At 41.1% G+C, this 26,462-nt stretch overlaps 2 protein-coding genes across 4 annotated transcripts in view; one reads left to right on the forward strand and one right to left on the reverse strand.

Moving 5' to 3' along the window:
• Window positions 1–3,756, forward strand: part of PICALM (phosphatidylinositol binding clathrin assembly protein) — a 65,450-nt gene extending 61,694 nt beyond the window's left edge. For 2 of the 3 annotated variants that reach the window (XM_082769243.1, XM_082769244.1), the window contains 2 exons: window positions 1,352–1,454; window positions 2,372–3,756. In XM_082769243.1, coding sequence (XP_082625369.1) covers window positions 1,352–1,444 — 93 coding nt within the window. In that variant the 3' untranslated portion in view covers window positions 1,445–1,454; window positions 2,372–3,756. The remainder of the gene's footprint in view (window positions 1–1,351; window positions 1,455–2,371) is intronic. The other variant, XM_082769245.1, reaches the window with a different exon arrangement.
• A 391-nt stretch (window positions 3,757–4,147) lies between these two features.
• On the reverse strand, window positions 4,148–26,462 carry CCDC83 (coiled-coil domain containing 83; the record flags this gene model as incomplete). Its single annotated transcript, XM_082784755.1, has 13 exons — window positions 4,148–4,269; window positions 5,335–5,528; window positions 6,835–6,965; window positions 9,406–9,582; window positions 10,945–11,126; window positions 12,583–12,668; window positions 13,709–13,830; window positions 15,779–15,847; window positions 16,711–16,802; window positions 19,610–19,777; window positions 20,467–20,635; window positions 22,522–22,606; window positions 26,380–26,462. The coding sequence occupies 13 exons, from the start codon at window positions 26,460–26,462 to the stop codon at window positions 4,148–4,150; spliced, it is 1,680 nt and encodes a 559-aa protein (XP_082640881.1).

Below are 26,462 nucleotides of genomic sequence, written 5' to 3' on the forward strand. Positions count from 1 at the left end.
GGAGTTAGGACCCTGATAGACTTGTCATTGGTATCACTAGCCTGCTTCAAATCCTGGAGAGTGGTGTTGGGGTGGGAGCTGCAGCTTTCCAGAGGGAAGAACCAGGTTGGAAAGGATAGCTTCTGACACCCTGAAACTGCTTCTCAAGCACTTCCCATCCTGTCTCATGGCTCTTCCATAACCTGTCTGTTTGGTAGCATTGGTAGCAGGGTTTCAGGAAAGAGGTAGGTTTCAGTCCTGGCAGAGAGTATCGATCCTAAAAGAACTCCTCCCTATATGGTTTCTGAAACGTTAATGTGAAAAATGTGATTTTGCAATGGCAATATTTACGCTCCAGGCACTGCTGCAAGCAGTTCCCATAAGCGTGTTCCCTGTCACACGTAGGTGTGCAGACCCTCAGGGGCTCTGAAGAAAATACACCTCTGTACAGGGGGTTCTGCACTGGGTACAGAGTGTGGGTGTGTGCTGGTCACTTGTGACTCGGTTATGAGTAAAGTGGTGGAGTTGAAAGTAGAGAAGAATGACTGTAAGCATAGTGTAAAAAAGCACCATTTTTAACTGGGAAAGTGCTAAGAAAGGGAAAAAGAGATTAAAAAAATCAAGAAAACAAATAGCAGATACTCCTGCCATTGCAGCTTGGGGGTTATTGGCTCCTTCCAGCAGTGGCTGCTGAAAAGCCAGCATCCCTACCTGTCAATTCTACACTTTGTAAGGCTGAGTTGGTAGTGGGGTGCTTTAAATACGTGGCTGTCCAGTGGGATTTTTGTCAGGGCATGGACTTGTGGCCTCAGTCTTTGGTTCGCACTTAAACAGCAGCAGTTGAGAAACTCTTGCCTATTTCCCAAGAATATATCCCGCGTTCTCCTTTAAGGCCCCAAGTTAAGAATGATCTGTTAGGTGCTTTCCATCCTCTTTTTAGATGCCTCATACTTCAAGGGGAAAAGAAGCTGAGAGCTATTTTGTTGGGAGAGAGATACCCAGGTGGCTGCTGGGCACAGTTCAAGAGCTTTCCCTGGGAAGCAGGCAGGGCGCTGACATTTCCCAGGAGTGTCAGGTTTTGTATCTTATTTCATAGAAAACTGGGAAGGTGCAAGGTTATCTGCTTGTTTGGAAAATACCCCTTCAAGTTTCCTTTCTGGAGGGACACCTCTGGCTCGTTTCCGCATTACGCCAACCATGCTGAGGCTTTCTGTTTTCCATGTGACCAGAACCTTGGTTTAGTAGTTGGTTTCTGCCAGTTTTGCCTCTTAACCTCCCCTTGTCCTTTCATTACACGTTCAGCTTTCATATTCTGTCATTCTGAGACCTTTTTTTCTTTTTCTTTCCCTTTCTCTGTCGTCTTTCCTACTAGCTGTCTGCAGCATCCAGCCCTTCCAGTCAGAGTCCTCACAGAGCCTCAGGAAAGGACCCCTTTGCAGAGCTCTCTCTCCAGGATTTCTTGTAGAACAACTTAGGTATTGTCCATTATTCTGGGGAGATGCTGTTTTTGTGACGTAGAAATTAAAGCTCTAATCCATGCTTTACGGCTAGAAGTGGTTTAAGAAAACGCTAATAAAAACCAGTCGAGTTGGAAGCATTGTGGAAGTGACTGGGAATTTCACTATCCTTGGCAGTTCAAGGGCCCCATCAAGCGGAGCAGTGTTTTTTCGCTTCAGCCCATTGCAAACAGTTTGCTAGTTCCCTTCTGCACTACGGGAGCCAGGGCACGCAGCACTTGCTAGGGAGACCGGCCTGGTTCTGCCCCCTGTTCACAGGTACACAAACAGCAGGAAGATGTTGAGGGCTCAGGATTAGCAGCACGCACCTGACTGCTTCCAATGGTCTGCTCGTGCCCTTCGCCGACTGCTCGGCGAGGTGCTGGGCTCCAAGTGTACAGGGGCTGTGTTTCGGTAGGGATGTGCCATGGGATTCTTGTGTTCTTGTTGTTACTGGAGTGGGTGGGAGCAAGAATGAGTGAAACCTTAAAATAATGTAAGAACACATGGTGCAAAGAGTAGGCTGGTAGTGCATGGCGTGGTGTGTTCGTCCTTGGGCGCTTCCTCTGGAGCAAAGCGAACGTGGCCTTGAGCTCACTGTGCGGCCGCGCTGATCCGTGTCACCTTGCTGCTGGTAGCGAGGTCCCTTGGGTAAATCAAGTGTGTTGGTGTTGGATGGAACAGCTCAATGCAAGCAGGTGTTCTGAAGGCTGGTATAGTCGGACAAATGTCCTCATCTGTTCTTATTTCTTGGTGAATTTCTGTTCTACAACTTCAGAACGGTGGCTATCTTGGGCATATGGGGAATGGAAACTTTTGAAGAAAGCACAAGCTTGTAGTAAAATCCCACTTCTGGTGATGCTGGATGTTAACGTGAAGGTTTTTCATCTTTCCAGATTCAGTTTATGTAACTGGGTTAGATGGAAGAGAAAGAACGTTTCCAAAAAGATGTGCTCACCAGTAAGCCCCCACTCCAGGAAAAACTGAACTTCAGTCTGTCAAACCCTCCTCTTCCACTAAGTGATGCCGTGACACGATGAAGACCAATGAAGGAACCTGGGACAGCTCCATCGGGAAGCATCGACACACAACACAAAGCCAAGAATTGACATCAATAAAGACTGAGATCTGTTCTTTTGTCCTGGTGACTAACACGTCAATACTTTCAGCTTCTAATAATATCCATAATCGGTAACGTACAAAGAGAAGCCTTTATTAGGGAAATTGAGATTGGTGTTTGGAAATGCTGTCGGGAATGGAGATGTGTCCTTTACCGTAACTCGAAACAAGACTCCGGGGAGGGGAGGGTCAAATCCTAACTCTTAATTCTGCAGTTACCTTTTCTTCAGTCCTCACAAATGTAGGCACAGCAGTAATGGAAATTAACTTTTTTTAAAAAAAAAAATATATATTCAGTTTGCAGTAGACATTCCTTATGTATTATTGTTTGTATTTATTTATGATTATCAATTTAACATTAATATTGTATCAAAAAAAAAACCTCCTTATGGAAATGAGTATGGATGTATACAGTATGTCTGATTTTTATCCACAAAGAATGAATCTGATTCAGAATGCTTTTCAGCTGACATACAGAGCACTAAATATTTTAAAGGTCTGAATCTAATGAATTCTCAGTATATATGGGAATTAGGGAAGAGCTGTAAAATGCATTAATCCTTATAGTCAATTCTGTGCCTAGGATTTTGCAAGGGAACAGTTAACTGACTAGAAGAAGCACTACATTTTTAATTCAGCATTAGTGCATTGGGAAGGAACTTTATTGCTTTGTGCTTGGCATGTCATTATTTTTACATTTGACATTATAAGGCCTTTCCAAAATGAATGTGAGGAATTGCTTTCACTTTAAGACTTTCCTTCTTTTCTGTACAAAATAAAATAAAAACTAAAAAATTGAGGTATCGTGAGGTGGGAGGGAAGCCTTTTCAGTTGGCGAGTGCCATGTTTCTGATCACATACCTTTTAAGAGTTAAAAGCGGGAGGTAGCTTCCTTACGTACGTCTAGTGGGAATTTAGATAATGAAGAATTAAAGCAGCACTGTTGATCGGTGCATTGTGTAAATACATCATTACTTCTGGGTGCAGAGGGGCCTTCGGAAGGATAGTCAGTGATATGAAAGCAATTCTGTACATGAATTAAAGCATACTTGCTGCATTGTCTCTGCAGATTCTATTTTTGTTTAAAATATTAAAATGTATGTTAGCAAAGATGGGTGGATTTTCAAATAAAATGCAGCTTCCACAGAATTTTGTTACGGTATGAACGTCTGAGGTGCTTTTCTTTTTTTGCTGCTTACAAATGTGCACTGATACTTGCATTGTTTACTTAATAAAATACCAAACGTATTTCACACGTGCAGCTTGTATTGCAGGCCGTGCACCACGCCGTGAATGCCACGATCTGTGCGACGTCTTCCCGGTGGTGCCGTAGCAGAGGGCCTCGGTTCATCGTAAGGAGTTGTCGCAGCAACAGCTGATTCCTTAAGATGATGTTTCCCCATCTTCTAGTCTTTCAAAATACTCATGGCAGTAAACTCGTGCTGTTTATAACCAGGCAAGAAACAGAAATACACCAAAAATTATTTAGGTATCTACTCCAAGATAGCTAATGCTGGAGAAGGTTCGAGCAGCTGCTCATGCCACCGTCTGCTTTAAATGCTGGTTTTCATCACGGGGTGCTGATAGAAGTAGAACTTCTTCTCAACTACCTGAAACTTGTCCTGAAGGTGTATAACTGTACGTCTTAAAATGATCAGTAATTTAGAATTTCTTTCTAAAAGCACAAATAAAACCATTGAAACCGTTTCAGAGTACGTAATGCACAAGCTTAGATCTGGTGAGTTTAGTACACAATTTACTTAAATCCTCACCTCCCTACAGTGAGGCTTTCAGTCTGGAAGCGTGCCACTCGAGAACAATTTCTTTTCAGTTTTTGCTTGCAGTTAGAACATCAGAAATGTGGATTATATCTGAGTTGAGGTTAGATGGAAAAGAAAAAAAGGTGGATGTTTGTGTCCTGATGGCTAACCAGGGAAAGAATCATTCAGAGGCATTATTCCTAACTCATAGAAAAGGTTAAGGTAGACTGTGTTGCTTCTCCATATCCCAGTGTGCAGGGTGTGATAAACACCAACCTTCTTTTTAGGACCGATGCTCTATGCAGTATTTTCAGTGTGTTTCATTGAATTTAGACCTCTTTGATTCCTTAGAGCCCCTTTGAGGGGCTGTGAGCCTGAGGTTGCAAACTCCTGGTCTCAAAAAAGGCTCATCTGTAGGGCTGACTGTTATCCTCTGCTGGTAACTCACAGCTGCTGCGTTATGGAGCACAGATGCTGTCCAGGCTAAACCTTGTTGGAGGCTTTGATGATAAACTTTTAGTTTTACTCTTCAGGGAAGAAGAAAAAAATGAAAAAAAAAGCTTGAGAATTTTCTAAGGATTATTTTCCCATTTAAGTTGTTCCTAATAAGTATGTTTGCTTTCATTATTGCTGGAATAACACTCGGTTGTATCTTAATTGAAAAATCACAGCTCAGACATGTTTCTTTTTGAATTACTGCACATTTTCATTAACAGAGGAATGTGAAAACCTGATTCTCTTCAAAACTGAGTTCAAAGGTTGTATAATCTAGAAGAGCAAACTGAGAAAGCTTCCTGTGCTTAGCAAGCAGTGGAGGAAGCAGGGCTTGGTTTGAGGGCTGGAGCTCTTTTTAGAGCTTTGTGAAGAAAACTAGGATGAAAAATCAACATTTTTCATCAGAGATTTGTATAATTAGAACTGTTGGACTTGTTTCCTGAGACTTTTATTGTTGCCACAACAAGAACCTGAACAGCTGTAACCTTGCCGCTTTTCTAAAAGTGCAGATGCAGCTTGTTCAGCTGGCAACCTCAATTCTGCTTCTGCTAAATGGAACCATTCAGTCGGAAGGACCTTGGGAGACATCGAGTCCAACCGCCCGACCCCTTCAGGGCTAACCAAAAGCTCAGGCACACTCCTGAGGGCACTGTCCCAATGCCTCCGGAACGTGACAGCCCTTCAGCAAAAAAAGAGAGTATGGGGTGAAATCCTGCCTCTGGTAGATGAACAGAATGTGTTTGCAGAGCCTGGAGGAAGCCTGGGAGAGATGCAAGTGAATTGCAGCTTGAAGGCTGTGACATAATTGAGATTGTGGCAGAAAAGTGAGAATTGGGTGCCAAAGCACTGGGAAAGATGATGGAGAGATTGTAAATGCTGATGGGAGCTGGAGATTGATGAGGGAATGCGATGGGTAGTTTAGAAATGTGCTGAATATGGAAGAAAAAAAGTATGTTAATGAGAGCGTATGTAAATAAGAGCTTTCTCCTTGGTCTGTTGGCAGGCCTCTGGCTTGACCCTTTCAGCTCCTGCGTGTTGCAGCAAGGAGAGCACAAACAGCCTTGGCTTCCCTCACTGAACTTGCCCAACGAGACAAATCTGTGAGTTCCCGATGTTTTCTGTGTTAAAACAGGAGAACGAAAGGAAGGGGCTGATCCTATGTCCTGCCTCCCTCAGAGCGAGTGCCGGGAGACGTCTCAAGGGGTTCCCCTGGCGCCGAGCAGGGTGGCAGCAGCATTGCCCTTTTGTGTCCGAAGGCTGAGCAAACAACTCCTTCCATTTCACTTGGGGGAGATGCTTTGCCCGAGATAATAAATCACTCTATTAGCTGAGTAAAATGCATTTCTTGCTGCTTTTCTTGCTTCTCTGCTGAAGTTTCCTGAGGCGAAGATGGAAAAGCCTTGGAAAAGGCAACTTCCTGAGCTGTTCTGCTGATGGTGGCAGTGAAAATGGGGTGGCTGCAAACCCCTTGCTCCGTCTCTTGCAGCGTATGAGCAGAGTGAGGTCTCCGGCTTATTTCCATAGTGCAGATCTCTGCTCCGCTCAGCGATAACTGCTGAACGGCCCCGTGCCAGCCCCAGCAATTCCCCAAGTATTGTTTTCCCAAGAAGCAATACTTGATACCATTTTATCTTCTTGTTGCTCTTTTACCACTAAAGGTGGGGAAAAGACCAGCACATGTCAAATCCCAGTTATTTTATGGAGCTGTTCTGTGGGCTGAACATGGGAACAGCTGCTGGCATCTCGTCACCGTGCTGCGTCCTAAAACAACACACGGCGCAGTCTGCAGAGCATGAGCTCTGATGTGTGGGGGTACAAAGAAACATCTTTACCCCTACAGTAGCTCAAAAGCCAAGGGAAAGCCTTTTTCAGAGGAACAACCAGCTTTAAAACATCGGTGGCATTAGGGGCTAACGGCACTCGGTTCTCTGGTCCTGGTCTGTCACTACAGTGAAATTTTTCGGCCCATCAGTTTCTGCCCTTACTCTGCCAGGCTCCTCGCTGCCCGCAGAATCCTTTCTGTTGAATACCTTCTCTCTCGGAAAGCAGGCAAACGAGAACAAATGCTGCAGAACAAGTCTCCTGCCCTCGTTTCTCCAAACCTGCAGGTCTGCACCTGCGGAGGGATCACCACGTTATATAACCTGGCTGCATGGGAGGCTGCGAGCCTCTCCGAACACCCACGTTCCCCGCAGCTCAGGCTGCAAAGCACGGTGCTCCAGTTGCTTGCCCCGACAGGGAAATTGCTCAGAGAGGGTTCAAACCAGCCATACGCTGAGGTAAGCACCTGAAATCGCTTCCATGAGCACAGCTTAGCAGCACACACCGCTCTACTTTGTGTTTTCAGCCATTTGGTGGATGATGTTTGGTGGTTCAAGCACACAGACTTCAGTTCTATCAGACCTGCTTTGATTTCCATGTGACTACCTGCAGCTGGGTGCTGCTCACAGCTCTTGAACTTGAATTTCAAAATTCAAATTCACTTGCAGAAATGTGTCCATCTGTCTCAACTCTTCCCAAGCACACAATGCTAAGAAAATCGCAGTTTTAACAAAAAAACCTTACATTGCATAGTTCAACTGGTGTCCTATGCTTGTAACCACAGTAAAAGGAAAATATTTCAGCACGCAGGGAATTTCAGGATGGTCCTGTGTAAGTGTTGCACCAACTGGTACAGTGAACCCCATCTCCCGTTGTTTAAGCAGGAGATGGAGGTGGTAGCCGTGCTGCCAGTGTGCTGATCAGCTCCTCTGTTTTACAACACCTTGCTCATTTCTGAGGATTTTTGGCACTAACAAATTATCAAATCCAGATGCTGAAGACCTTGCTGTTCCCCCATAAAAGCCTCCCACTTGCCCTAATGCTAAGCCCGTAGAAGCCAAGGGGATTTGAGACACTTGACTAGGTTTTGCTACGGGCTGTTGCTTCTGGCCTGTGCAGGCTCCCCGCGGCTTGCACCCTAATTAACATGTTTCACATATCTTTTTAACTCCCTCCCGCCCACGCAGGCACTTATGGTTAAAATCTAAATGGTGAATTTCAAGCTGCAAAGTTTTTTTTTCTGAGGTACGAGTTTATGTTGCCCTATGCTGCGGTGTGGATGACGGGCATAAGCACGGAGATGCCTGGAGAAGGCGTCTGTAAATGCCCTCGGGGGAGTGGTGGGAAGAAGGCGAGGCTTTTCTCGAACAGCAAAGCCATATTCTAATTCTGTGACTATACAAAAAGCCAGACTAACCCCTGAGCAGAACTAATCCCGCTTTCAAGCACGCCGTCTCATGCAGCTTGCACTCAAAGAGAGGCGGCGTAGCCACGGAGGGGCTGCTGCTGTGCTTAAAACGTTGGCACCTCGTGAGTCGGGATCCGCTTTGGACTCCTGAGTGTTAGGAGCCACCTCAGCCTGTGCTGTAACTCAGCTGGGTTACAGCAGCGACACGGCCAAACTCCTTTAAGTGCTCACTATGTGGCTCACCACATGCCCACCCAATGTGAGGTTGGGTTTGAGACGAAGGCTCCTCCGTTTTGTGTCTGCAAGGAGCTGCAGCCAGCTCCTCTCACCTCCAGCTCAGGGAGACACCTGCTGGGCAGGAATGGCTGAGCTCACCTGGAGAATGCAAAATGTTTGTGCTGAAGTGTGGGATAAACTGAGATACTGCACGGCTATAGGTTGGTCAGTTATTTATTCTAAAAAAGCTTTTTTCCAAGTACCTGATTAACCCCTCAAGAGTTTAAATTGAACTATTTAATGCCGGCACAAGTTTCCAAAGAGGTTTTTGACCTGTGCATTTCCTATTTGTGCCTTTGGGGAAGTAACTGCATTGTCTGCTCCAGACAGGGCGTCCACGATGTGTAATGAGAATGGGAAAAAAATCCCTGACTCAGTGTGCTGAGATACATGTCCGGAGAGACCAGCCACAGAACAAAAATAAAGGCTTACCCCACATACTTGGCCAATTCTGTAACAAATTGAAAGACTTCAATGATTTTTATGCTTTGAAATTATGCCTTTGAAATTTGAAAATTAACTTGTAGTAATTGCAATATGTTTCAGTGGAGTTTTTCACGCAGACAGATAAAATGCATTCAAACATTGAATTTCCAGCAATATTTGAATTGTGCTTGGGTAAACTGGGTTCTGATTTAGCAAAGAATTAAGTGTTTTGTAGCAGTTCTGTATTTTATGGCAGCCTGCGTTCAGTGTCAGCTTGAGCTGGAATTCCACATTTGACACACAGCAAGTAGGCATCACAAAAGCTCAGCTCATAATACCTCAGCTATAACTTCTCATAAGAACTTCTTAGCCACACGTGCAGCTGTTTGGACTGAGAAGCTCAAGATATGCCCCAGCGATACCTCCAAGTTGAAGGAAAACAGCCATTCAGTTCGCAATCTGGGCATGTCCCTAATTAAACTTCCATGTGGGGATGATTCAGACACTCAAAAATAGTAACCACAAAGTCCACGCACTCTTTGAACGACAGAGCAAATATTTAATGAACTGAGAGTGTTACGTGTCTGTTAACAGCACGGCTTCTCTTTTTTTTTTTTTAACCAACCTGTTCCTTAGTCAAGGCTTTGATCATCTCAGCTGTGATGTGCCTGTTGGATTTAGCCATAGAGCCACCTTCCGTGGGGCTCTTGCCTGGCATTTCTTCTGGCTCCTTGTGAATAGGCATGGCTCTTCCAATCACACACATTAGCTTTGACTCCAGAGGACCCAGTTTTAAGTATTCCTTAAGAAGAAAAAATACCGTTCTTCTGCAGTTGCAGAGAAAAGAGGCAGCTCTTCAACAACAAACCAAACAAACTGCATCTTTCCTCTTAAAAGCAACTCCACAAGTGTTGTCCTGGGGTTGCCATGTTCAGTAATTTCAGTGTTAGTGGGTTAATCTACAAGTCAGCTGATCCTAGGAGGATGCAGCCCTGCTGCTCTCTTTTCCTGCATGTTTTCACCAATAATGTTTTCTCTGCAGCCCAAATTCTGCTCCCAAGTTTAGTTCCGTGAGAAGGATTAAATTAATCCAACAGTTCAGTACTGCCAAAAGAGAGAGGTCCAAATCCAACTTGGTGCTTGCACCATGTTTGTGCTGGCTCTGGACTTCCCTAGGCCTCTGACTCAGTTCAGGTGAGTCAAACTAATTCAAGGGGAAGAAACAAAACAAACAAAGGCAGGCTTTGCTGCTGGGATGGTGAGTGAACCAGCTAGAGAAGAGGCCGATGCGCACTACAGTTCCCTAGAGGCAGCAGCAGGATCGTACAGTGAAGGCTAGGGAGAAGGAACCCTACAGCACAAGGTCTTGAATCAAGTTTAATAAATGCTTTCCTGCTAGTTGCAACACCACTGTTTGTAGTTATACCTTAATTTTTGTGAAATACAGGAATGCCAGCAGCACCTGTGTCCCTCAGCAGGGTGGGCTCTGCAGTGCTAACAGCAGGAGAGAAGAAGCAAAGCTAGTGTTCCTCTCCTGAGGCAACAGCTGCAAGGAAGCAAGCACCTGGACAGATTTTGTTTGTCTGTTTGTGAAATGTTCAGCTTTTCCATGCAATGACTCTTCAGGACAGAGCCATTCCCTAAGGCATTCTCTGATCAAAGCAACAGGATGACTTCTCTGAACGCAAGTTGCAAGTTATTAAATTAATGCCAAATTTCTAGAAATAGTTGTTTGTTTAAAAAAAAGCAAAAAGTATCATTATTGTGTTTGAATACAATATTCAAGGGAAAGGAAACATTATGGAGATTTATGTCTACACAGCAAGCCTTGCAGTCTGTACCACTTCCACATCACTTCTTGAATTTGCAGTAGAAATCCATGACGTGACGTGGAATAACAATAAATTTTCCAAAAGTAATTGGCTTATTTACAAACGTGTTCAAGTTCTCATAACTCAAGTGTGCAATATTGGATGGAAGCAGAAAGCAGCTTTTTGCAATCGAGGATCTCCTGGAGCAGGTACCATCACCTCTTTTGAGGACTAAACCCTGTCCAGTTTTTTTTTTCTGTAACAACACCAGGAATAAGACCACTCCTGGCAGTTCACGCTCCATACTGAAATCCATTTGTGTCAGTGAAAGACCCGATTACTTGAACTCATACCTGGAAATCTTGTTCAACTTCATACAAGCTGTTAAGAAGTGGAGTCAATGATTTTTCCTGCAGCTCCTCATCGCTGTCTTGAGGCTTCCCATCCTCTGTTTCAGACTGAATCTTTGGAGAGGATTTTCTCTTTTGACAGGGCACTGCAGCACTTTTGAGGCTTTCCTTTCCATCTGTCTTTGCTTTTAAAAGAGAATAATAATGTGCATGTAACTGTTAAAACTTTATGAAGATCAGAATTAGTACTCAGTATGAGCAGTGCCTGCAATCTTTACTGTGGCTTGGCCAGTGCCATGTCATAAACAGCTTGGCAGGATTTTTAATTGGCAATCCAAGCCAAATGTTGTTTTTTCTCACTGAGTTTTCTATGTTTATTGCTCCTCACAACTTCTGATCAAGATCAGGGACTGAAATTGACTGGAATTAAGAAGTGATGGGCCTATGGGACAGGGGAAAAAATAGCTTTTATTAGTTCAGCTTATATCCTGCATAGCCATGAATAGCTAAAGACTAGGAAAACAGCAAAAACATTTATTTCTTTATCAGTGTATGTATCTCTATGCACATATATGCAAGTTTCTGAGCCACAGCTCGTCTACCTGTAACTCCCCTGCACAGCTTGCATTTGTATTTGACCAATTCTCGTGATGGTAGACAGTTCAGGACATGGGCTGTCACGTTTTATGTTGGTCTGGGACAGTGACTTGATCCCAGCTTACTGGAACAAGAGCTACTTGACTAGGTGAAGGTACAGCACAGGTAACAGCTGAACTGTTCAAACACGAATATAATTCCAAGCTCTTAGTCAACGTTTGTTGGTGCCTGGTGGTTCCCAAAGGCCCATACATGGCTGGAACTGATCAGAACTTCTCAGATTCACAGCTTCAACAGACTTTTTCACATACTCACAACCTTTTTCACATATTCACAACTTCAATTTCTGCAACTTACCTTTTCAATTTAATTTAGTCTTTCTTTTTTTCTCTCTTTCTTCTGCTCACAAAAAGATGCAAATGAAAATGTGATACTAAGGTATCCACATAAACCACTCTGAGTGGTAAACACACCGATGTGGCCCTTCTTTCCTACCAGGATATATTTTTCCTGGGCATGCCTATCAGGGTATATTCGGCCTGGAGTTCAGTACCGCTGACCAAGATTTTCAGTTCAGGCTGAGCTCCACACAGCTTCGTCTGCTGTCGCTAGGGATTCATTTAAAATTAATTGTGGTGTGCCTCAATGTGCTGAATGACTGCGAGGTGTGTGCACATGTGAAGTAAAAGCCAGTGTTTCCTCTCTGGGACAAGATATGATAACGAAGTCATGATGACATGGATCAGGTAAGAACTGATTAAGATATGAAGCATCTTTGTAAAAGGTTGCTGATCCTACTGACCACACTCCTGGCTAGATGTATAAAGATAACTGCATTTAACAACCTCAACACTGATTTCAATTTTCAAACTATTACAGATGGTGTTGTCTCCTCCTAACCCAAACTCCAGTTTGTCATTATTGTAGTGGGAAATTAAGTGCTCACCATGTAAAACAGGCAGTTTGGAGAAACCTTCAACAATAAAAAGTTTTTCAACGTTCAGTAACTGATCAGTTCTTACAAGCTGCTGCCATGTGCATTACCTGAGTACTCTCTGGGCTCTACTGCTTTAATTTCATGCTGGGAGAATTCACCTTGCAAGCCAGCCGCCTGAGTAAGACACAAATGCCTATAAAATTAAGAAAACAACAACACCAAAAGTGAAACTCACATTAGAGGGCTGACTTTTCTCTCTAAATCACCCTGTGCAATCTTTTGGGGTGGGGAGAGAGTGCCTTTTCTGAAAGCCATTTGCTGCTTAACCACAAAGGCAGGATGGTGCAATGGTTCAAAAATGCAACGGAGGCAGCCAGGTAGCTTAGTGGCTCTATGCTGCTCTTTTTTGTTCTCAGAGCTTTAGTTCAGCTATGTCCATGAGACTAAAAGAAAACAAATGTTATAGTCTCCAGTCAGGCCAAGATTCAAACCGCAGCTGGCAGCTCTTTCTTAAAAGCAGTCCAAAGTTTGGAGAGGAGAGAAAAATGTTCACTTCTGACTTAAGACACTGAACTTTTTTGTGCAATAGGGCTGAAATCACTGAGCTGGCACTAGGGAAAGAAGAGGAGGCATTCCCATTGTTACTCTGTGCTTTTGATATCATTGGTGATGACATTTAGCAGCTAAATTAATCATTATCTGGGAAACAAGTTCAATTATTTCAATACAAAAGGAACTAATACTATAGACACCTCTACAAAGAGACACATCCCAAGGCCTCTTCCTTACTTCAGCTCAGTACTACATGCCATCTGTTTCACTGGAGGTTGCAAAACTCCATATATTTGCATATTAATCCTCACATCCTTTAAAAATTTGCTAACAATAAAGGAAAAATCTATTACTCAGCACTTGGTCTGAGACAATTATGACAGAAAGAAATTATTTCCAGGCCCCAGTTGTGTCTCCATCAGAAGAAAGAGAGTGTGGACGGGTTTTTGTAGGTTATTAAAAAAAACTAGCTTCTTCCCTGAATTTTGGTATTTAGGAGGTTACAAAGTCACTGTCATCCTTCAAAGATACAAGTCCCCCATGTAGCCAAATTCTGCCTCCCCACAACTAGAAAATTACCTTGGTTTTGTTGTTGGAGAGCCCCAATAGCTTTAGAGGCAGGAGTCGGCATTGTTTTTAAAAGTCATAATAATTTCTGAGTCTGTAAAGGCATCATTTTACCTGGGTACTTTCAGATTCCGAAGTTTGCCATCAATCAGTTTTGTCACTAAATTTATATTTTCTTCTTCTAGAAGCTGAATAGAGGTTTTCAAATCTCTCACTTTCTTTCGGTACACTTTAACCTTTTGGCAATAAAAAAAAAAAAAAAGTAATTTTAGTGGGACTATACACATATTGGAAAGCTTTCCTAGTAAAATAGTCAATAATGTATTCCTAGGAAAAAAGCCCTGACAGCAGACTCTTCTCGTGTGGCCAAACAGTTCTGGGAGAGAGAAACTCTGGATCTCGCTTTTTTTTCAGTTTCACACCAGACCTTTGAGAGAGAAAAACCTTTTCAGAGACAAATTCAGGCTCTTGCTGAGCAAGTGTTCCTTTTCTAATTCCATAAAACCTTCTTACCCAGAATTAGTGATGCTTTCAGTCCAGGTTAGCCACAACATTGTCTAAACCCTAGGTTTTACTTTCTTTTGGACTGGTAGTCACCCCGTATTGCAATAAAGTTATATTAACAACAGGATACCAACTACTCAGTTCCCACAATTTCTTTTCATTTTCCTGAAGGACAAGCAAGTTCTTATCTCCTCCACTGGGAAGTGGAAAGCACTATGGGATGGAAACCTCCCCCAAAATCATAGCTTTAAACACATGTATGAAAACAGTACTCAGTGACCTGAATGCTTCTGTTGTCACCTAGGCCAAATTCACCCAGCTATAATCATCCAAATATGCAGTGAAAAGCTACTTCCTGTTTTTCCCAGGGGTTAAAAAAGGTGAAAATGGCAAGTCATTAACCAGTAAGGGAATGTGTCTTGGCATAATGAGGTGATGCAGCTTTGTATCCTGTTGGTGTGACACAGTAACCTTGGAAAATTGTGACTGTATTCTTCAAATTCATTCAAATGTTGAGGTAATTATTTTAGGTCTGTGTTGGTAACTCATTTTTCAGTTCAGTGTCGAAACTGGAAAAAAAAAAAAAATTGGACTGGGACAAAACTGAAATCTTTATCTCCCTAAAACAATATACTGGAAGAGTCTGTCAGCTCCATATAAACATCAGCCTGGAGGAAAACATTCCATCTGTGTAAGAAAAGCCAAGGAAATGAATGGATGAATTCAGAGGATTGGAGAAGTCAGTGATAATAGTTTTGTTTTCCACAATAATTCAGAGCACTAACTCATACCATAGGAAACTAATAACAAAAGAAGCTAATTCATAACACTGCAAACTTCTAGCTGAGAGGAAAAAAACCCACAGCCCTCAAGTCTGAGAAGAAGGCCTGTCAGCACGAAAGACTACTCCAGATTGGATCTCCTCTGTTGACACTGCCTAATAATGTGTAAAATTTGTGAGACAGAAGAAGGGAAGGGAGTCTTCCAGCTTTACATAAACATTCCATGAAAGGATGTTTAAATTCAAGCTCCTGCATGTTCATATGCAGATTAAAACACTCGTTCCCTTCTGCTGACCACTACCTTATTGCCTCAAAAGCTGTGGTGCCGCAAACTAGTAGGTAAAAGGGAGAAACTGCCAGGTTTGTTGATCTGGCACTGAAAAACTGTAAATTCATTCATTAACTTCCCCCAAAATCCTGCTCAGTTCTAAACTGTGAGGTTGCAGTGATGGGGAAGGGCATTTCCTTCCTCCAGTCTCTTGTTTAGATTTGATTGCAACGAAGAATCTGCATTGACTGGAATAACACAATATCAAACTTTAACCATGGAAAAATCAATTTCATTAATTTGTCTCACAAAAAGGGTTTTCCTGGACACAAAAAGTTACATATATCCAATATTTAACTCTAAATTGCCAGTAAAGAACACTCGAAGAGCTATCAAGGAACCAATTACAACTTTCTTCAATTTTGATTTTCCTCTCTTCGATGTCCTAATCTCCAGGGTTTCTTTATTATCTCCCATTTAAAGCTGCCTGAAGCCCTCTTTCTCCAAAACTCTTTTCATCTCTCCCATTAAAGTCTTCAGAGTCTGGTCACTGGAGACAGCTATGATTTTAGGCCACTGCATTTCAAACCTGAACTGCCATGATAAACTGAGAGCAAGTGATCCTCTTACCTCTTCTTTCAGCCACTCATTCTCTTCAATTTCTCTGATGCTGCTTTTGTCTAAGTATCTTACAGCACTCTGGGAAAACACAATTTAAGACCATCTCTGAAAGCAGGACTTTGACAGTGCTGTATACTAAAAAGAACCTTCTGCTCTTTAGCAGGAAATAATTAAGAAACATCCACAAGACAGCCTGTAACATCCCCTGAGGGATTACGAGCAGATTTAGCCCACAGCGCCAGCTGTTTCTTCTCCATCACCCAGCCCAGTGTGCTTTATATATGACAAGCAATTTACCAGTATTTTATAGTTTCCTATATTTGAGTTAGCAAATTTTCTTTTTTGTCTATCATTTTCTGCTGAGTTCCCACTACTGTTCAAATCTTCCTGTTTGCAAGGTATCAAATCTTTTGCTATTAAAAAAAGACAAGACCAATCACAACCGAGGCAGCACTGATCTATGACAAGTGACAGAAACACGGAGAGCTCTGTGCCAATGAGCCATCACTGCTATTTAATTATTGATGTCAGTGAGAGGAAAGGAACAACTGGGAGGGAAGATACCAGTGCAGATCACTGTAATCATGAAGTCCTTTAGATTAGGTTCTCACATGACATGTTTTTTTGATCTCTATGTAAACATAAAAATTAAAATGACAGCAAAGGTGACATGTTTTTGAACAAGTACTACCTGTGCCCCTGTTTCCCACAACCCCTCTTGTAAAATGCCCCATATCTACTCACTGATGGTCTGATACTAAAAAAAAAAGGTTATGTCATTAGTAATAAACTAAGCCATATTCAGTAAGAGTACTACCAGATTATATTGCTCTCACTTTGTTAGAAAAGTTCCACGTCTTAATTCCAGTTAAGATTAATGCAGAGTACATAAATCATAGCTATGATGCAGTTGGTATTTTGAAAAAAGACAGAAGGGATACCTCTGGCGCCAGTTCCTTACTTTTCTTCACGTACAGCTCAACTAGTCTGTCATTTTCTTTTTTCACTGCTTTCAAAGCCTTTCTATAATATTCTTCAAAGAAAAAAAAAACAAAACAAAAAAAAAAACAGACATCATTATGTAACATCAATGTCTTCTGACACCAAATAGATACATGCCACGTTGTTCCTAAGGAGGAACTTGTCAGCCACCACCCCATGCACTGAATCCTGTCCTGTGGAGCATCTAACTTGTCCATAGAAAATGTCCTTCTAAACCCAAAGGACAGTAGAGTTAACTAAAAAACTAGAAATCTGAAGTATCTTGCAATTTTTTGCTGGCAACTACAACAGCTACTAAGCTGAGTAGCTCTCCACTAAGATATTTGTATCTTACCACTACATTTTGACTCTCTTAATAGCACTGCTCCCGGAGTTATGCAAGAGGTGTGCTTAGAAAGCTTAGGCTTTAGATATAGAAGCATATTAGATCATTTTATGGCAGCATTTTTTCAGTTATCATTATACTGGACCTAATAAATTTTCTGACTTATCTAAGCTTTCCAGGAGGGTTCCAATTTGACAACAGGACAAAACAGAGAATGTGGCAATTGCCTCAGTTATTTGCTTTCATTGTTACTTGTGGTCCTTATTTAGAAAGTATGTCTTGTATCTAACTGAATGGCTTTGACTTCAAGTTCTGTTCTTTTGCTGTTTAATTATTTCATCCTTCCCTTCAGTTGTTTTTGTGCTGTACTAAATAGCCCAGCGCTGCTTGGTATGTTCTCCTTGTGAAAGAATTAATGAGATTGTAGCAAATTTCTTTGAAGGAAGGCAATTCACACTTGTTCCAGAAGCTTGAAATTCTGCCTAGCTCTGCACTTGTGTTGCAGTCTGCTGCTGACCGGGCTGTAAATGAGTGTCTGGTCATGGACCCGCTGTGGAATCAAAGGCAGTCAAATAAGAAAGGTGCATTAGTTGTGCATTAGTTCCTAATTTAGCACGGTGGAACCTGGCCTACCTTAATCAATCCGCCATCTGGACTTGGCAGAATGAAGTGGGAAGTGCTTACATACTGTAATTAAATCACCTCTTCATTCTTTCAGACAGCAAAACAATCTGAGATGTATTGGGAGACTAAGCAAAGGAGGAACTGTTCAGACATGCTCATTTTTTTTCTAGGGAGGCTATTTACCCTCAGTCTCACTGCGGCATTGTTTTCCGCAGACCTCATGTAAATGTTAGGCTTTCTTTTGCTGCCTCTACCCTCCAGTGATTTTGTTTAAAATGTCCACACCACAAAAGCTATGCCAGTGTCAGGTACATAAAAAAAACAGGAACCTCCCTACCTATGCTTACTCTCTAAGCCTGTTACAAGGGTGAGAGCTGAACAAGCCCAATTTGCTGCAGTATTACACTGAGAATTTGTTGGATGTAAACTCTGTATAGACAGTACTCCCCAGCCACAAGTTTGATTTCAGGAAGCTGGGTAAAAAGTATGCTAACATCCCGTGCTGGCAGCATCATTTTGCAGGATGTTAATTAGGCAACTGCTGTAGGTACCTCTGTGACAGCCTCTCTACAAACACACTTCTGTTTAGTCACACATTTTTGGCTCTGTAGCCCCTGCTATGCAGGAGGTCAGACTGAATGTTGCTATTGGATCGTTCTGGCATTCTATATAAGAGCCTATTCTCTTTTTCTTTCCATATACCAGCAGCTGTATAGCAAAAGTTTTCAACTGATTGAGAACAGGGAAAGCACACAATGCAAAACACCGACCTCTCTTTGAACACAGATCTTGATCTCTGATGGGCTGGCTATCTGGCAACGCAGAAAGTGTAATGCAGATCTTAATCGTGATAAAATATGTTTCACAAGACAAAAAAAGATAGCTGGCTGGCTCGTATCCGCAGTAGCTGGTGCCTGGTAATGGTTGGCACGGAATATAGGGAGACTGTCAGAGCAGTGTCACTGCCTGTTACTACCAGCTGCTTGGCTGGAGTCATGCATACTGAGAGGGTCGTAAAGGGAGAAAACCGGGACATCCTTCTCCTGTTAGCGGCACGGGTTACATACTAGCAAAACATTTACATGATTTTAAAATAGTGCAGTAGTAAAGAGATCTAATGGGTTCGTAAAGCACTCGGCACCAGAATACATGAGCTCTTAAATTAATTCCCCTGTTGTGTCAGTGTTGAAACAGTTCCCAGGGTCTGTGTATGTCTGCGCTGGCAGTTTTGCAGGGCCTCACGCATGAGACTATGCAACCAGGAGGCCAAGTTCAAACCACTGGCTGTACAGCTCCCTCTAGTCCTGAATTTAAACCAGCGTGCTCGATTCAAAGGATGGTGTTCCAAGAATGAGCTCATACCACGAGCCTGTCAAAGAAGTTTTCAACATGCAAAGTGCTTCAAGCGTGACGAGAAGCAACGAGAGCAGAGTCAACATTTTCAAATAGGAGTGCTAAGGGAGCCATGTGTGTAGGAGATCTAAACACGCATAAACCTATTAAAAAAAAACAAACTGCTGGCCGTCACAGCAACATTTTTAAAAAACGGGTTGCCTGTGTTTTACAAGAAAATAGTCAGAAGAGAAGGTTATCAGTTTCTTTAAATGCTCATCATTTCTTTATTAATTTATTAATAAACTTTTTTATGATTAATACACTTTTTATGATTAAAAAACTTTTTTATGATTTATTAATCATAACTTTATTAATTTTGTTAACAAAGTGACATTCATGGAGATAGAGTTCTGTCTTACAGGAGGATTACGCAGCCCTGCTTAGGCACACAGTTTTGAAAAGCTGTCAGAAATGACTATAACTTGGACTCAAACTAAGTTTATAATTTAATTAATTAATGCAAGTAATGTGCATTACACTAGCTGTAAACTGACCTGTAGCCCTGTGAAGGTCATCTTTGACTTCCTTGATGTCGTTTTCCAGATTCTTAATCTTGTTGGCATGTGTTTTACTTCCCACATTTTTGTACTCCAACCAGTAATCCCTCTCACTCTGCTTTGCTGAAAGTTGTTGGTCAGTTTCTTCCATTCGGGAGCGCAGGTCTAATGAAATGAGGGCATCAGAAGACAAGTTTGTTACCAATTTCTTAAGCTGATAGTTCATAATTCTTATGAGTTCCTCAATTTCTTTAAAAAAGGCACTTTCTGTGGGATTAGGGAAAGAGAGGGGACTCTTCTGCATTACAGCACACTACAACATGATGACACAGTGTCAAGGGCCACCATCGTTGCTGAAAACAGCCAGATCTTATTCTGCCAAGGAGACAACAGTGCTCACTGGCATGTTGCAAGTAAAGACATGTGATTTCACTCTGATTGAGAATCACAGGGATGGCAGCCACAGCTTTCTACAACCAAACCCAGTCATTTTTGCTGCCATCATTTCTATTTTTTTTTTTTATCTTCCAGTGGAGCCAGTGTATAAAGCTTCCATGAATTTCAATAGAATGGAAAATATGAAGCTTCTGTACTTGCACAGTAATACATGTCACGTGGAAAGAATAAAACAGTCTAATATACCAGGTCTATTTCTATAAAAGACCCACTTCTTTTGAATTTTAATTTGACTTAAATAACAGATTTACTTATAGGTTCTCCACAATTAAATTCAGGGAGGAAAAGCTGTATGCTTTTTATGTAACAAAGACACTGAATCTCTATTTAAATTGCAAAGAAGTATTTAATTCCAAGCGTGTAAATTACAAACCATGCTTCTGCAACTCACAAGGTACCTTTCAGAAGCTGTTCTTTCTCCTTAGTGTACTGCCATGTGGCTTGCAGTGACTCTTCCACGTCATCCCTAGTTACAACCTCCTTTTCATCTTGCTCTTTCTCCTTTTCTTCTATTTTTCTGAGTATACGCCTGATGTGTGCCTGCTGTTCTTCCTTCAGACGGTTGTTCTATGAGAGTTGGAAGGGCTTATATTGAGATATTTTCAAATTGGTTCTCAAAGTTACAAATTTAAGCAATGAAGAAAAGTTGGATCTGTACCCGTGCCAGGACACACTGCAAAACCACTCAGCTATTCTTCATGTTTTGAAAAGGACGGAGGGGAGAGGAGATTTGCAAGTCTCAGAAGTTTCTCAATAACTTCAAGTCCATTACCACAAGGAAATGAGAAACAAATGACTGCCCTACTCGGTGCAGCACATGAATAGTCCTCCATTGCCTGGAAAGAAAGCTCCTGGTGGGGAAATAACATTGTTCCCATTCACAAGTCATTTAGTTCTTCACTTCAACATTCTTCATGACAATTTACCACCTTCATGTGGAAATGTCATCAATCAAGTCACTTGCCTATAACCACAGCAGATAGAGTTGCCAAAGCTGGAATTAGTTATACCTACCAATTCCACAACTGTGATTGTGTCCCCTTGCCATCAGCCTTGTAAGTGACACTCAAATTAAATTACTGACTGTGTATGTTTGCTCCCAAAGGACACCAAGGAGGAGCAAACAACCACACCAACCAAACTGCAACAATAATAATGCAGTAGAGAGTCTCAAACATTCCTCACTTTCAAAAGGATTAACTGTAAACTGCTTGGAAACATTAAGCAGGAAACAAAGAAGGGAGCCCAAAGAGCTGCAGCCCAAAGAGAAGGGACCCCAAATAGCACTACGAGAATGCCCTGAAGTACTTTGTGCAGTCTAAAGTATGAAGAAGTCCTTGAGGGACCATGAACTAGGCTTCAAGTCTGAAATGAACACCAAACAGATGGGTATTTTTTAAAGCAAAGGAACAACCAGGCATGGGAAGGACATAGAGAGGTTGGTTGTTTAATGTTTAACTGCTCTGGGAAGTGCAAGAGGCAGCATTGTTTGATCACCTGATCCAGTTTAAGAATTTGTGAGAGATTTTAATTCCTTTCATTAGATGATTGTACATATATCCACTTTCAAAGCCCACTAGTCTCATTTCTCAGGTGCCATACTTAGACTGTTATGTATACGTGTCACTCAGGTGTGATTATAACCTCGATCACAACAAGGTTACTTAACTTCGTTTTAAAAAAAAATCCTAGTAACACAACTATTAACCAACAAGAAAGGGTCTCTTCATCAAGCAGTGCCAAAAATTAAAGCTAGACAACGGTGTGATGCTTTTTTGTTGTTGTTGTTGTTCATTTTTGATTATAATTAAATTTGAAAGAATAATTAAACTCTCACAATTTGTGACAATTTGAAACTGTGCAATTTCCTTAACTCGGAAATGAACCAGAGAAGGTCAGCGAACCTCTATACGTAGGCAGATCTGCTAATACTACCAACAAAAATCAGATAATGCTGTTTCTTCTTCTTTATGCTGAAGCTGTATTCTTTACCTCCTTGAGGAATATTTGCAGGATTGTTTGAGAAAGCAAATCTGAACATACTACAGTAAAGTTACCTAGTGAAAGGTGGGCAGAGTAATAGTAAATACTTAGGTGGTTACTGAGTACTTCATATAGATTGGAAATCACCTTCACTGAACTCACTTTAACTAAACTCCTGTGCCCAAATCTGCATTTCTATTCCTGCAGCTCATTTTTTTTTTTTTTGTATGGTTGTATTTAGAACACCTACGTTTTATAACACCTTTTAACTTCTCACCTTATGAAGTGATTCACTAACTCTAGTTTAACTGACTCCAAGAGACTCACTGCTATGACTAGTTATAGTAAATGTAGTACTTGGATTTAAAAAAAAAAAAAAAAAAAAAAATTGAATCTGTGAGTTAAAATACCATGTATAAAATGTGGTGGGAGGAAGAAATATGGTGGGAGAAGGATGTACAGTCACTTACTCTTTCATGATATTCTTTGTTCTTCTCTTCTACTTGTTTCAGATTACACAAAACCTGATCAATTGCTGCTTCTTTGGTTTCAATTCTGTGGGGAAAGAATAAAGAAAGAGAAATCCTTTCAAAAGCAAGAAAAAGGAATCTTTAAGCTAGATGAGACATGAACGTGACTTGGATGTATTTTTTGTATGATAATGATTCATTAATTTGGGGCTACTCACTACACAGAAAGAAATGCCTTCCCACATAGATCTGGACCTTCGTGTCAGTTTGGATCTCATGCTGATAGTGAGAAGCAGTCTCCCTGCTTACTCCATCCCTTTGGCTACCAGTAGTAGCCAGTAGTAGCTACTAGAGAGGAAGAAGCAGGTTCTTTCCTTTCTGGCTGTGGCTCAGATAACCTATTGTCCACATCTCTTTTAAGATAAGATAATTCGTGCTCTATAAATAATTATTACTCATCACTCATATACTCATATAGGAAGCCTAGACAGCTCACTAAGAGATAGGCCAGGTGAATCCCAAACTGGAGCCTTAAATGGCATCCAATTCTTCCAAAATTTTGATTTGCTGAGCCTTCAACTGCTTTTTTCACCAAGAACTTAAGTTTACTGTAAGAACTTGTTAAATAACTCTAAGAAGCGCTAAGGGAATGGGGACTGCAGTAGTTCTGTAAGTAAATCTACGCATTTTTTTTCAAAGAACTAGCACACTGCTTTCACAATTTTCATAGACCACTTGTGATCCTCTTTGCCCCAGATGCTGAAGAAATGTTTTTTTCTAATGATCTCTCTTCTAGAATGAGAAATGTTGGACTGCAAATGGTGTCTTTTTGCAAAGTTCTCTGTAATCTTCCTACATCTTCCTGAAATTCATTCACCATGCAGCACAATAGACGTGGTACAATTATCACAGTATCTTTTACTGTTTCAACTGTTATTGTTTCTTTTTTGTTTGTTTGTTTAGTTTTGTTTTGTCTCTACCAAAATATATATATTTAAAAGAATGTCACATTTTCCTGGCTAAAATTGGATCACTCTGGGAGTGAGTCACGTAAGTTGGAGGTTACTAGATTTGTCTGCTCTGCTCTCAGTGTGCTCCAAGGTGTGCTTCAGGTTTCCCACTAAGTACAAGGATATTAGTTAGAGGGGCCACATGGAGGGACATGGAGGTGATGGCTATGGCAAACATACATTACTTATCAGACAAAGGTGACAGCTTGAACAAGACCAAGAACAGCCACACACTGTGACCTCCTAAATCACCTGCCACATTAAACAATTTTCGTGTTTTGAATACTGATGCAGATCTTAATTTCTGCTACTTTAAGATTTTCCATGAAGTGGAATTATATATGTCACTTTGTTAGTGTCAAAAATACATATGAGAAGAACAAATATATGCTATTTTGTCTACTACACGTTGGAACTTTCCTCTGAAGATTTTTTCCATGGTATTTGTCAGATTCAGGAAGCCACAGAACAGCTAGATTGATGATTCCTTTGGTACTATTTTTCTCAACTCTGCATGCTAGTTGAAATATTTCATCCTCTACCAAAAAAAAAGAAAACAAAACCACAAAACCTCTCCTCCCTGGTATCATAATAGTTTTGTCAGTCATCTATAGGATGTTACTAGGGTAAGTAAGTCACAGGTCTGCTGTTCCAATCCAATCCCAAACTAGAGAACAGTACTGAAAATGCAAAATAATAAATTCACTGTTAACAGCAACCATTCTTCAACATGCAAAATAAAATGTGGGAGTGGAAGTTAAACAAATATTATATGCTTGAAAATTCCTAAAGAAGAATGTGAAGGACGTTTGCTTGTATTATTAGGTTGCTTTGCACAATATAGCAGTACAGAGAAGTTATAGATGACAGAGACAAGGAAAATATCAGAGAAAGAGAGGTAAGGAGAGAGCAAAGTAGGAGGGGGAGAGAGGGAAGGAGAAAGAAAGAAAACTATTTTTTTTCCTTTTTTTCTCTGTTATTGTTTCAGAAACTAAACATCATGTGTCAGTACAACACATTGCAGAGGAAGACTCTTCAGATAAATGAGTTGTTTGCTTGGATATCTGACTAAGCACAACAATAACTTTACCAGAAGCCAGTTTTTCTCCTCAGCCTAGTAATACAGTTTGCTTATTTCTAAGCAAAATATTTTTCTTGGCATTTTTTGGAAGATATTGTTTGTGATAGGATTCAGCTAAACTTGGTCTGTTTCACTGTGGAAGTTTGTATTCTCTTCTTCATAAACTGAAACAGAAAACCCCACATCCTGTAAACTCCTATAGGTGTCACCAGAACTGCACATGGTTACTCTTGCACTCGCTCAGTCTGCTTTTCATTCCTACACTGAGGTAGGGCTCCCTGCTCCTTAAAAACTGATTATAATTGTTGTATGCTGAGGTTTTTCCCTGTCAAATTCTTTCTCTGATAAAAATCATAGAGCTTAATTTTAGTCCTTTCAATCATCTTCCCAAGAGATTGGAGATCAAATCAACTGGACTATTACATAACTTACTGGAATATTCCCCTTAGCTCTTTCTGTTCTCTGCTTGATTTTAGAAAAGCTTTAAGGTTCTTCTCCATTATTTTCAAAGTCAAAAAGTTGGTCAAAATCAATTTTTCCTCCCTGTGTAAGCTGACAATGAGATTTTTCCTGTGATCCTCTATAAAACTGTGATTTTAAATACTGAGGTAAGAAGTTGAGGGTAGAGATACTATTACATGAGTAAGGTTCCTGTTTTGGGTCCACAGTTTTATCACTTAGTTTGTGCAATGTATATGGAGTCTGTCCTGGCACCGAGCACCTACATCCTCCGTTAGAAGCTGAGGACAGTGCTTTGCTCAGCTGTGCTTCTGACAACTACTGTTTGGAAAATAATTTCTAGGTTGCTTGGCTGTGTGGGGACTCTGAGAACTAATAAGGTCCATGGTTTGTTTTGTTATAGTTTTATAGTTCTATCATGACTGATCCTGTTTCCTTTGGATCAACATAAGTAAAGAACAGAAAGCAGTGACTGGTTGTTCCTGATAAAAAGCTTGCTCCAAGATAATTTTAATAATGCTCTTCAATTTTGTTAAAAAACTCTTGCTTTAGGTAGAACACAATGAGAACATGACTTGAAAATATGTATTGGTGCAGCAGAGGTGCCTGCGTTTAGTGAAGGAAGACATTGCATCAGATACTGGTCGTAGCAGGGTTTTCTTTTCCTGCTATACAGGTAACTTACTGGCAAGAACTTTTCATACAAGACGTGGGACTGAAAAATGGTGATGGTTTTTCTTCGGACGATTCCCTACAGTGAGGGTCATTTTAGAGATTTTGGAACAGTCTGGAGCAGCTCAGAACCTCTGCATAAAGCCAGGATTTTATTCTGAAGGTCTACTGCACATAGCACTTTCCTTTGTGCTCCACTCTCAGCTGCATCAGAGGAACAAACCAGAGGTCTTGAGGTTGTGGCTAGTGACTACATACCTCTGTGAACACCAGGGAATTCCAGAAAGTACAATCAAATGTGATCTTGCACTCTAAGAGCATGCAGATCAAACATCTGCTACTAACAGACAAAAACATTTTTAGCTTTTATTAAAACTCGTCCTAAGTTTTATCCTAATGACACAAAATTATTTCTGATCCACTTAAAAGATTTCTTACAGGAATAGTATAGCAGTTGAAAAAGTGCAGATTTCTAAAATAGCCTTGAAAACTCAAAATAAGAAAAAAAAGTACAGTGCAAAATTGCCATAGCCAATATGGTGATCAGTTCAGGTTCTGAATTGGATACTTCTCTTTGCTGTCTGCTTTCATATCATATATTCTATGTAAGTGAAAAGTTAAATATATTAAACCTACTGAAATTCCAGTAAGGCTTTCTGGAAAGTATATTCTTCTGAAAGTTGTTCTTCTGGTTTCTCCTCTTTCTTCTTCTTTTCCAT

The sequence above is a fragment of the Aythya marila genome (genome assembly GCF_965140915.1).
Source record: "Aythya marila genome assembly, chromosome: 1".
NCBI classification, from domain to species: domain Eukaryota; kingdom Metazoa; phylum Chordata; class Aves; order Anseriformes; family Anatidae; genus Aythya; species Aythya marila.